General features: G+C 41.0%; 1 protein-coding gene across 6 annotated transcripts in view; it reads right to left on the bottom strand.

Moving 5' to 3' along the window:
- SEC24D (SEC24 homolog D, COPII coat complex component) overlaps positions 1 to 12,954 on the bottom strand; it is a 445,620-nt gene that overhangs the window by 114,407 nt on the left and 318,259 nt on the right. For 5 of the 6 annotated variants that reach the window (XM_084973066.1, XM_084973064.1, XM_084973063.1 and 2 more), the window contains one exon: positions 2,402 to 2,560. In XM_084973066.1, the coding sequence (XP_084829192.1) occupies positions 2,402 to 2,519 (118 nt within the window). In that variant the 5' untranslated portion in view covers positions 2,520 to 2,560. Of the gene's footprint in view, positions 1 to 2,401; positions 2,561 to 4,723; positions 4,915 to 12,954 lie in introns of those variants that run through there. The other variant, XM_003482451.5, reaches the window with a different exon arrangement.

The raw sequence follows: 12,954 nt of genomic DNA, 5'->3' as shown, positions 1-12,954 counted from the left end.
TCTAGTTGGGTTTGTTACCACTGAGCCACAATGGGAACTCAGAGATATTTTTTTTTTCAGAGATATTTTTTAAACAATGAAATTCCTTATTTGGGTAGCTGAATGAATGATATCTGCTGGGTAAGATATGGAATGCCAGAATAAAAAAATAAAAAATAAATAAATAAAAATAAAAAAACAGGTTTTCTAAAAAAAAAACAAAAAAACTGAATTATTTTGGACATGATGAGTTTAATGTACCTACTAAACAGGTAAGCAATTGAAAATACAGATCTGGAGTTTAGAGCTGTCTGGGCCAATGAAATAGATCTGAGAGACTAGCATTTCATATAGAATGATACAGTTAAGGGGAAAATCTATAGAATGAGAAGAAAAGAGGGGTGAAGACGGAGCAAAAAAGGAGAAATAGCACCAATTAAGGGTCATTTGTGGGGGGGTACTCCTCAGATGGAGATGTCTAGAAAACCATGAAGAAAAATAACAAAAGGATAGTGTCATTGAGACCAAAGGGCAAGACAGTTTTGTACAAACAAGAGCAGTAAGCTGTCAAATTCCAAAGAGGACAGGACAGTGTCTCCTGTGTTTGGTAATAGAAGACCACCAGTGACCCCAGTGGGAGAAGAGGAGGGGTGGGTGGGGCCCAAGCTGTGGAGTGGAGACTGCACTGAGCCATGGAGGGACTGAAAAGGAAGGATAGAGAGTGGGTGAGAGAGGTGAGTACTTGTTTAAGATGGCTAGGAAGGGAAGAAGGAAAGACAAATAACACTGTTATAATTAATTAGGCGTGTAATGGAGTTTGTTGTTTGTTTTCTTGAGGGACAGAGGTATGACTCCTGGCTACCCCACCAGCTGTGTGACCTTGGATAATTCATGGTATACCAGAAATTCAGTTTTCTTAGCTGCATACTAGGGCTAATAATCTACTGCATAGCACTGCATAAGGATTAAAGATAACACATGTAACTCTTTTCGGAGCAGTTTTTGATACATGGCAAGCACTCAAAAAAAAGTCATTTATAATTATCCTTATATAAAAATGCAAGGAGTTCCCATTGTGGCTCAGCGGAAAAGAACCCAACTAGTATCCATGAGGACATAAATTTAATCCCTGGCCTCGTTGGTGGGTCAAGGATCCAGCATTGCCTTGAGCTGTGGTGTAGGTCACAGACACTTGGTGTTGCTGTGGCACAGGCTGGCAGCTGCACCTCTGATTCGACCCCTAGCCTGGGAACTTCCATATGCTGCATCTGTGGCCCTAAAAAGCTAAAAACAAACAAACAAACAAATACAGATGGGAAATGAACCACCAGACACAAAGAAAGTGGAGCAAGATGGGTTACATGGTTCCTACAGCATTGTTATCTATAAATGTTAGGGGGAGGATTGGTCCTGGACAAGAGAAGGATGCCTCATCCTGAGGCTTTGTTAAATTATGGACAGATGAAATTCACAGTCTCACAACCTCCTCTGCAGCAAACCGTGTGCGGCTGCTACCACCAAACCTCGCCCGAGGGCCCTCGTCACCCCTCGCTGACCCTGCACTCCATACATGCGACCCAGCACACCTAAACCCTACATACCTGAGTTGGCCCCAGGGAACCCCGAGGAGACTGACTGAGGCACAGCCCATTCCACCAAGGATTTGCATTGAATTCCTCAGCATTCCCTCTGAGGTCTCAAGAATTGTCTCACACAAACACTTCTCTGGAATTTGGGATCATCGGAATTGAAACAAGCTATTACTAGCCTCACCTCTGACCCTGAAACTTGATCCCCCAGAGCACCTCCTTAATAATGAGGGGTGACCTTGTCAACTGCCATCAGAGCAATAGTGGTCCCACTTCATTACTCATTTTTTTTTCCTACCTCTGCCCCCAAAGCCAAAATTCCCTGCTAGGTACCATACTTTGAAACAATGAATATTATTCAATAATGATTTCAAGGAAAGGCCATGTTTTTCTTGTTATTATTATCACTGAGTAATCTTTGGTGTACAAATCTAATGGCATTTTTCCAATCAAACTTGACTTTATATGATTGCCAAAACCACTTTAGTGTATGTATATATACATATTTAGTATGCAATTATATACGTACACATAATTTATATTTTTATTGAGTGTTCACAACTTCACACTGCTGATTAATAGCAAGAGCAAGTTAACAGTTAAAACACTCAGAAAGTGCCTTTGTTTTAATCTATATTTAAAAAATAAACTCATATCCCATGCACTAACCAAACTGATGAGGTAGTGTTTTCCAAATAATCCTAGTCTCAAGCCACTGCATCATTTATAATGACCATTCGACTCTCCCAAAGTGGCTCTTTCAGAACATTTATGTTTATGTCTCTGAGCTTGAGATTCAATAATCACATACAGGTCAAAACAGTGCACTTTACCTGGTGGAGAACCTGCGTGAGATGGGTCCCCATAGTGGCCATAATGTGGTGGAGAAAGGCCTATTCCAGGCTGGGACTGAGAATAGGAAGGTGTAGCCACGTAACCTTGTTGACTCATAATGAAATTATCATTCCAAGGAATACTTCTAAAAAAGAACCCTGCAACAGAAGAAAACAAATATCAACAAGGAGGTGTGAGTCCCTCAATGTTATTAAAAATACTAGCACTGCTAATAAATGTTTTTGATGGTTTGAGGAAAGGTACAATTATATGTGCGTGAGACTGGCTTCATATCATATAATGTATCTTATCATTATCCCCTAAAAAGGCTCTAACTACAGCTCTGTGAAACTCTGTAACTCACTTCCATAGTCCTAGGTTATATGAAATCCTGAATAACCACTGCCAATCATTTTTTCATTGTAAGACTAAACTGTTTCACAGAGAGTCTCTCATAAGTGTATCTACTATTTTGGTGCCTTTGGCTTCCATGACTCTTTGTCAGCACAGAGAATGTCACTGACAATAAATCATGTGTCATTCAATTCACTGACCAGCAGAACTGCCAGTAGTCTGCAATCAGATGTTTTGACTTGTGTCATTTTAGTGCTATCTTAATTAGTAATTTTAAACAAGCAGTTAGGATAAAGAGAAAGCACAAGTCCGACAAACGCAGCAGAAGTTGATAACGGACTGATTTTATGAGTCATATATTGACAAAGCCAGGTGGCAGCCTACAACTATTTGAGGGTTGTCAGTGGTTTCTCATCAAAGATGACAGACTTTCTGATTTAAATATCATAGCACTAAGAACATATGCACATATATTTAAGGAACTAAGGGGGAAAAGTGCAATTTCATGTGTTTTGGCACACACACACAAAATTTGCTAATATCAGAGATCCTCTTGATCCTTCTCAGAACCTAAATATCAACTTGTTTTAAATTTTCCTTTTTCCCACATTTCCTAAAAAAGACATTTCATAGAATTATTCTTAAAATTTTTTTCTAACATAAAGAGATCTGAATCCTACCTAGAGAAGTGGGTTTTCACTACAAATCTAACAATATTTAGCTGTGTGACATAGAATAAGGTGAAGAACCTCTCTGGGCCTCAGTTCCCTCTTATAAAATGAAGTCTCTAAAAAGCCTTTTCAGATATAAAACAACGATTCTACAATTTCTCTACAGTTTCCTCAACCTGCATAGGAATACTTCTCCTTTTGTTTCTTTATGATGCTACTTTTTAAGGTAAAAGTTCAGTGAGACCTGCTAAGATTTGATACAGATCTATTTTCAGGAAATTGCAATCTTCATTTGGTTTCATTTTCATATTAAACTATGAGCTTCCAAATAAGAGCAACGAAGTAAAAATATTATAAGATCACTTTCTTCTCCTTGGAAGGGGAGATCGAAAGAGAGGGAAGATAGGCCTACTGGTCCACTTTCTTACTGACAACACATTTTCCCTCCTCCCACATAGTGGAGAGAGACGTGGCAGCCTGAGCTTTGGTCAAGCTCATCCAACCAAGCACATTTAGGAAGTCAGCAGGAACACACACCTACGTAGCAGCCTGTTGCTGAGTGACAGAAAGGAAAGGCAGGGATGTTCATTCCACAGAGCAGGAAGCAGTTGGGTCCCTCTTAACTGGTCCCGGCAGGAATCTGCTTCCTCACGAAACCACCCAGTTTGCCACGTCAAACTTCCTCACATCCAGCACCAAGTTACAGAAACCTGACTCAGCTTCAAGCAGCAACATGGCAGAAAGCCACTTGGCACGAGCAGGCAGGCCTAGGATCAAAAGCCGGGGAGCTTCAATCTCAGGACAACCCCCAGTCCACTGTCAATTAGCCAAGGTGCACCTCTCACCCTGGACCAAGTCTGCATTTGGATAAATCAGTTTCACTATCAGGCCGTCCTGAAGCTTGAGATACAATTGCCATTATTGCTACCAGTATTTCCAATACTCCTCTCCTCCAAGGAGGACGAAATTAAGTTGATCCAGAGACAAGAAAACCGCTGGCAGTGACACTGGACTACTGTGGCTATGGGGACCCTAACCGGGGAGTTCCAGCATCCCCAAACGCAAAGATGGGGGCGGGCGCGGGTAAAAAATGCCCACGCCCACCCCCCCACCTTACCCCCATTATTAAACTGCACGAACGGGCTAAAGGAGCACAGTAGGTCTCCTCTGCTGCCCTGCCACAGGTGAGCATCCAGCCTCTGGCCACTCCCTACCCCAGGCCCGGCAGAGCACCCCACTCCAGCTGTGCCTGGGAAGGGGGGTCCCGTTTGAGCGCAGCTAGGCTGGAGATATTACCTGCTCGGCTCCCGCACGCCGCCGGACTTCCGAGAGCCTGCGCTCTGCTCCCAGTGCCGTTGCCCCTGGTAACCCAGCTCCCGCTGCGGCCACTGCTCCCGCCGCGCCTTGCCCAGGGCCGGTGTCCCTACAGGCTGGTCTAGCTCACCGAGTTGCAGCTGGGCTGGGAACTGCCACGTCAAACACTCTCCCGGCAGCGCGCCCCCGGCGCGGGGACTGGGACCAGCGGCCGCGCTCCCGCCAGCGCACGCGCACAGACGCTGACACGGCGGGGCGGGGCCTTCGGCGGAGCTAGCAGCCAAGCGCCCTACGCTTATTGGCCGCCCGTCCTTCCTTTTCTCTCTATTCGCCCTTTCCTGTATGTTTTGTTTGTTTCCCCTGCAACAGGTCAAAGATTTTAACGCTGTTGCTGAATCAGAGCAATATTTTCATCGTCGGGCCCAGTAGGAAGGAGGGAGTTCGTACTGAGGGTTCATTCATTCAACAGGTTGCAGGTTCAGCTATTCATTCATTACACATTCCTTGAGTAACTAGGATATTTCCGGTCCTGCACTGCGGATTCGGGAAGGTGCACGCTTCCGAATTTCAAAGAGATTACAGGCTAAAGGCGAATCTGGCACGTGTACACAGACAACTTGATGACGTACTTGTTTGATGCACTACAAAGGAAGGAACGCCTGAGGCAGCCATCAACGTGGCGCAAAAAGGGCGGAAAAGATGTCCCAACTGAAAAGTATAGGAAGAGATGTCTTCATTGAAGCTGGGATTGCTAGACTTCTGTGTATTCCTTCCATGAAGGCCTATATATTCGCTGTATATGAAGTAGGATAGCTGATCCCACTCCAAAATAGGGATCATTACATGAATAAGCACCCAACGTTTAGCTCACTGTACTGTGAGAAACAGCTGAGAAAGAAAGGCAACCCACGTGAGACCTGAAACTTGACTTTTCTATCTAGGCTTAAACGTCAGGATCATCTGGCTAGTTTCTCACAACCCACCCCACCCATTGCTGAATTAAAGGCCTTCAGCCAGTCCGAGGTTTAGTACAGCTACCGCTTTGCTCACTTAGAAAAGCAAAATCAGACTAGTGTTTTGTTTTCAAAATATACTTTCTTCTGGGCTACAAGGAAGTAAAACCATTTGACAAATTCCTTTACTGATGAAATGCCTAGGTGAAAACTTAACAGGGGATAATGTTTCTGCTGAAATGCCCTAGGAGTTTTGCAGACATTTTATTTTGCTCCAGTGTTGTGAAGACTAATGGTCCCTTTCCCCATTTTTCTTTTGTAAGATGTTAAAGTGTGGTGCCCTGCCTACATCCAGCTTCAACAACGATCAAGTTTGAAAAACCACAGTGAAAATTTTGTCCTAAATTTGTTTCTCTATTCTCAATATGATGGAAATATTTTGGCCAAGTTGAAGCAGTACAGCTTGTAAGAGGACTAACAAAAGTTTTCTTATCGCAAGTGTGTCACAATGCAGGGGAGAATACAGTCATTTGGAAATAGGAAAACCATGAGACTTGGTTGGCTTGTGGCCCCTGTAAAACCACTAAGTTTGAATTTGTACATTTGTTCTCTCCCCTTGCTCAGGGGCACGAGGACAAACACATTTTGGTTCCACTTCTAAGACACTTTTGAGTTCCTAAATGTTTAAAGCTGGAAGGGATTTTAGAGAGATGGATATTCAACTCAATATTCCATGAGGACTGAATTCAGCCCCTAGAATTATATTATAGATTAATACATATTATACTATATTATAATATATATTATACTATAGATTAATAAACTGAGTTCAGGAAATAAAAATGACTGATTAGTCTTAGAGTCAGCTGGAGGTCATGTCTTTTCTGATTCTAATTTCAAAGTTCTTTTCACCTCAAATTTTTTTTTCTTTTTGGTATTACTCTGATTTGTTATTGACTATTAATGGGTTCTGCCTTTTTATTCTGTTACTGCTTTATGGTCAAGCTTTCAAATAACTAAAACATTAATTAACCACACAATTCCACCAGTGATTGGAATTACTAATCACAAATCTCTTTTTCTTAATGATATGGACTTCTGATTTCAGTCCTGCTCCCCTTCTCTTGGCCCCTAGTGCCCATCCCTTAAATGACTAACTTCTTACCTTATTCCTGTGGTTGGGTCACTGACCTTCACTAGAGGGTCAGCCTGGATTCCCAGGCTTCCTGGGTCTGACCTGAACCATTTCCATCTGAGGTAGCCTCTAATGTTCCGTATGTAATTAACTTGGTCACCCTGGTAACCATATTCTAATTGGAAGATGAAGTCACAGGGAATGTCCATGTGCTGGGGTTCCATGTTCTGTGTGGTTTTTTTCATTCTAACTTTAATGGGAAAAGAAAGAAGAGAGTCAGCTCCGCAAAAGACTACATAGAAAGAGAAGGACTTTCTTCCCAAGTATTTAAATACCCACTAGAAGCTGGGTACTGTTCTAAATGCTGTGGATACAAAGTCAGATGCAATACTGCTCTGGTTGTTAAAAGTTCATGAATAGTTTAGGGATGGGCAAATTAAAAAACCTAGGTACTTAATACTTGTTATATAAAGAAAACTCACATAGTTAGTAGTGAATGATAGTGTCAGATTCAAACTTGAGTCAACTGGTTTAGCAGTGCCAATGTCACTCTGCCTACTCTGTGGCCAAAACGCATTAGAGGACATTGAAGGATGTAAAATAAACGAAGTGCTATGGAATCAACTAAGATAGAGCAGGATAAGGAGGACTAGGAATGCTGAATTGTCATTGGGTAGTATTAAATGGGGTAATTAAGCGATTATAGTATTACATGGGGTAGTTAGGTCTCGTGGAGCCCTTGAGGTAGGCTTTCAGATCTCCCTTCAAGATAAACTGCTCCAAGGAATGTAAGGGGCTGACAGCCTTCAGCAGTTCCAAGCCAATGGCTGAGTATGGCAGAGGGCAAAAGTCCCAGAATTTCTGCCCAACATGGGATGCCCCTAGGAAGAGATCTTTCTTCTCGGGGTCCCAATGCCCTGGCCAAGACTTCCTCAAAGCTGCCCTGCAATTTGAGGTGTAACCTACCCAATCCTCCCATTTCCTCCACCTCTGCAGGTGTTGATCTGTGGAGCACCTGAAGCCTTCCTCTCCAGCTCCTGTTCCCTCTCTTCTATTCTTCACACATGTTTTCCCCCATAACTCTCTTGTACGTCGAATTCCACATCGGTGTCTGCTTTCCAGGTGTGATCTGAACAAAGCCTCGAAGGAGGTCATGGAAGCAGCCATGCAGATCACCTTGAGGCAGAGAATTCCAGGCAGAAGGGACAGCAGCCCAAAGTCCCCGTGTTAAGAAGGAGGGTACCTGGCACACTCCAGGGGGGAGGAGGCCCCTCCAAGCTGGAGCAGAGGGAATGAGGGGAAAACTGTAGCAGAGGAAGACCAAGAGGTAAAGAACAAGGCAGCTGGTAAAGGGTCCTTCAGGCCATTTTAAAAGAGCTTGGTTTTTATTCCAATTTTAAAAAAGGGGGCCATTTCAGGATTTGAACTGAGGCATGGACATGATCTGACTTGCTTTCCAATAATTTTTGACTTGTGTGGGAGGTAACCTCTCTTCATAAAGAATTTGGTGTTCAGAAAACATTTATTTTATAAAGTCTCAATGAATTTTAGGCACCAGAGATGTATCTTTCAATCATTTGGTTTCCTGTAAGTTTTCTTGGTGGTGGTAAAGGTACCAGGAGGAACACTAAATGTGGCTTTACAACCTGTTATACAAGTAGGAAGAAAGTATAATTGTGACAGCTTCATGGCCATACTTCTATATTCATAGTTCATCCCTTACCCATACCACACTCCTGGTGATTTGAAAGATTTTCTAACTGATGAAGCGAAGGAGATATAACTGTTTTTAATTGCACTGATTTTCTTGATCTAAGTAAAGAAAGCAGGAGAATAGGTGAATGAAAGAGGTGACTGAAACCCAATTTTTTGCTATTAAGAGTGAATCAAGAAATAGAAAGCACCTGACAATTTGCTAAACTAGTTGGGAAGAAGTAGAAATGGTACTAAGAACCTAATTGGAGCTTGAATATATGCTCATTAAAAAAAGAAATGATTTTCTTTGATTCCCTCCTCAAATCCACTTACTTGATTACCTAGAAAAATAATGCAGTTCCTCATTGTTAATTATAAATAAAAATATCAGAAATTTAGATTTTGGAATACGATATTTGTGACAGACCTTCTAATTTTTCCAGCATGCTATCCATTCTTCTGCGTTTCTGCTGGTGTGTGATTGCCTGGCCAGAGACTGCAGGCCCAACCTTCCTTACAACTGGTTGTCGTTTTGGTCTTTTTTTGTTGTTGTTGTTTTCAGGGCCACACCCGTGGCATATGGAGGTTCCCAGGCTAGGGGTCTAATCAGAGAGCGAGGCCAGGATTCGAACCCACAACCTCATGGTTCCTAGTCAGATTCATTAACCACTGAGCCATGACGGGAACTCCACAACTGGTTGTTGTTTTGTGACTCACTGACCAGAGTCAAAATTATGTGTGCAGCTTCTTTGGCTCATCTTGAGAATCTTCATCCTGATTCTCTCTCCTTCTTCCAGCCGAGATGTAGACACGGTAGTGATCAAGTCAAATTAACCATCTAGAGGAGGGCAGTCCTCTAGGGTTGATGACAAGAGATGAAATGAAAGGAGCTCTTGTCCTGGATATCTCCATGAACTTCTGAGCTGTTATACAAGAGAAAAATAAACTCTAGTTTGAGCCACCAATTTTGGGTAGAAGAGGGGCCTCTTTTAATGATCATATTTTTTTAATTAGTATATTCAAAAAATTAAGACTTGTAAATTGTACTAGTCGAAGTAAACCTACCATAAACAAATAGATCAGCATATATACTAGAATAACAAGGGGACTATGAATAAGACTGTATTAACCACATATGAGAAAATGTGTGGGCAATTCGCTGATTCTATTGTTTTAATGGTGTCTAGCAATAAAACCATGCCCTGCTGGATAAGGGTGGCGTTTTCATGTGAAGGGAGCTGATGTTTCTATTGTTAATCAAAATAGATATTGTTTATTGGCCAATAGCTAAGGTGCCTTTTTGGACCTGGGAGGGAGGTTTCCCTTCCTCCTTCTCCCTGGATCTAAGAGTTCAGTCTAGACTTAGAAGCACCGGGAAGTCTGCCACTATGCCAGATGGGGAGTAGGCATGGAGAGCTCATCCTGGCCACAAAGGTCCTGTGTTGGTGGCAGGAGTGAGAGTAGAAGCCTGTTCCCTCTGGAGATCCCTGAGGGTTCCAGGAGCACTTCTGAGTCCCATTCACCTCCACACACAAAAAAGTTGAGAGCAATTGCTTAGAAGTGAGGAGAGCAGGGCTCTTTCTCACTTTAGATTTGATAAATTGGAAGCCTTATTATTTTTAAGAAGTCAGTTCTTCCCAAATTCATCTATAGATTCTATGCAACACCAATCAAAATACCAGCAAGATTTTTCTTGAGAAAATGACTAGCTATATAAAAAATTCACATGGAAATATGAAAGACCTATATTAGGAGTTCCTATCATGGCACAGTGAAAATGAATCCAACCAGGAACCATGAGATTGTGGGTTTGATACCTGGCCTTGCTCAGTGGGTTAGGGATCCGGCATTGACATGAGCTGTGGTGTAGGTGGCATATGCAGCTCAGATCTGGCGTTACTGTGGCTCTGGCATAGGCTGGCAGCTGTGGCTTCTATTAGGACCCTAATCAATGGGGAACCCTTAATATGGAGGTTCCCCTGGGAACCTGGGAACCTCTATATGCCATGGGTGTGGCCCTAAAAAGCAAAAAAAAAAAAAAAGACCTATATTAAAACAATTTTGAAAAAGAACAGAGTTGGAGGTCTTATACGATCTGACTTTAAGACTTATTATAAAGCTATAATAATCAGATCAGTGTGGTATAAGCATCAAAACAGAAAAAAATTAAGGAAACAGATTCTGTATATATACATACAGATGTATATACAGTTGATTTTCAGCAAAGGTATAAAAGGAAAACTAACATGCCTATTCAACAAATGGTACTGGAACAATTTTATATCCACATGCAGAAAAAAAATGAATTTCAATCTGTACCCCTCTACACATCACATTAAAAAAATAATAAAAATGGAACATAGACCATAATGAAAAACCTAAAACTTTAAAATCAGGATTGCAAATTTTTTTTGTCTTCTTCTAGAGACTTTAAAATTCCAAGAACAAAAATGTATGTATGTCCATACAAAAATTCATGCACAAAAGTTCATAAGAGCTTTATCTGTGAAGGCTCAAACCAAAATTAATGCAAATTTCTATGAGTAGGTGAATAGAGACACAAATTGTGATTATATCCATACAACAAAATACTCAGCAATAAAAAGGAATAACTATATGCAACAAAAGAATAAATCTCAAAATAATTATGTGAGTGAAAGAAGCCAAATGAAAATGAGCACATATTATAAGATTCCATTTCCATAAATTTTTAAAAGTGCAAACTAATATATAGTGATAGAAAGTAGAGCAATAGTTGCCTAGAAATGGGGAGTGGGGAGAGAGAGATAGGCAGATTACAAAGGGGAAATGGCTACTTTTGAGATTGATAGACATGTTCATATCTTGATCATGATGATGGTTTTAGAGCTGCATGTATGTGTATCTCAAATTATATACTTAAATATGTGCAGTTTACTGTATTTCAACTATACCTCAATAAAGCTGTTATATATTTCTAATTGAATTTATTACTGTTTCTACATGCTTGATACTTTTGTGGTAGTAAGATTTTCTAGCACAGAACATGCTCTGTAGATTGTTTAGCCTTTGGGCCCTTCAATAACTTAATGTAGATTTTTTTGGTTTCCATTTTTTTTTCTTAAACTTTTTTTGTTTTTACATCTGCCCCTGTGCCATATGGAAGTTCCCAGGCTCGGGGATGAATCAGAACTGCAGCTGCCAGCTGTATATCATAGCCACAGCAATGCCCAAATCTGAGCCATATCCTTAACCCACTGAGTGAGGCCAGGGATCAAACCCACATCCTCACAGACTCTATTTCGGGTTCTTAACCACTGAGTCACAATGAGAACTCCCTCTTTTTCTTTCTTTCTTTTTTTTTAATATAGGTCCTGTGTGTTTCTTTTTACTTAAACATACACTACTGTTTTATGTGTGTTTGCTTTTTCTCATTTCTATGTCCATTTGTTGCCAGTAAGGAAAAAGCTATTGACTTACATATGCATATGTATATGTATATGTAAATATATATTATCAAATTAGCAAATTCTGTTTTTAATTTTATTACTTTTAAACCACAATTTGTTTTGTAAATATGTATAACTTTGTCCACCAGCCCTATTTTTGTAAATCCCATTGGTTTTACAATTATTTCATTTAACACTTTTAACTGCACTCATTGAAACTTCCAAAATAATGCTGATTAATAAACTTGATGGTGAACATTTTTGTCTGCTGTGCTCTTCAAGAAAATGGCTTTAACACGTGTTTAAATATTATTTGAGGTGAAACTGAAAAGCATCCCAAATACAGAAACACCTGCTCTGATTTGCTTTCCTTTAGTATAAAGTTTGGAAAAATATAAATACATTTAGAATTCCTTGCATTGAGGCTTTTTTTTTTTTTTTTTGCGATTTCTTGGGCCGCTTCTGCGGCATATGGAGGTTCCCAGGCTAGGGGTAGAGTCGGGGCTGTAGCCACCGGCCTATGCCAGAGCTACAGCAACGCGGGATCCGAACCGCGTCTGCAACGTACACCACAGCTCATGGCAACGCCGGATCCTTAACCCACTGAGCAGGGGCAGGGACCCAACCCGCAACCTCATGGTTCCTAGTTGGACTCGTTAACCACTGCGCCATGACCGGAACTCCATGAGGCTTTTTTTCATTCTTTGATATTTTTCTATACTTTTCAAATTTTCTACGAGTACATAATTAACTTACCCAGTACACAGAGCTGGTAAGTAGTCAAGCCATGTAAATATACAAAAGTACTTTCACCAAAATACTCTTCTAATAAGCATGTTTGCTTCTCACTGGACTTATTATTGTATTGTAATTGCATTATTTGATACCCAAATTTTATTTGCATTATCTATCTCTCTTGGAAGATTTAATAGGGATAGCTCAGCATACATGTTGGCACTTGTCCTCTTCTGATCTTATGTATATTTTCTCTGACTTTGCTAC

This window comes from Sus scrofa, chromosome 8 (assembly GCF_054392235.1).
Source record: "Sus scrofa isolate SSC_HxYL_T2T_F1_AM1 chromosome 8, Sscrofa_HxYL_maternal_Yorkshire_Landrace_v2.0, whole genome shotgun sequence".
NCBI lineage: Eukaryota > Metazoa > Chordata > Mammalia > Artiodactyla > Suidae > Sus > Sus scrofa.
Note: the sequence above shows the minus strand (reverse complement) of the source record. Positions and strands in the feature narration are given on the sequence as shown.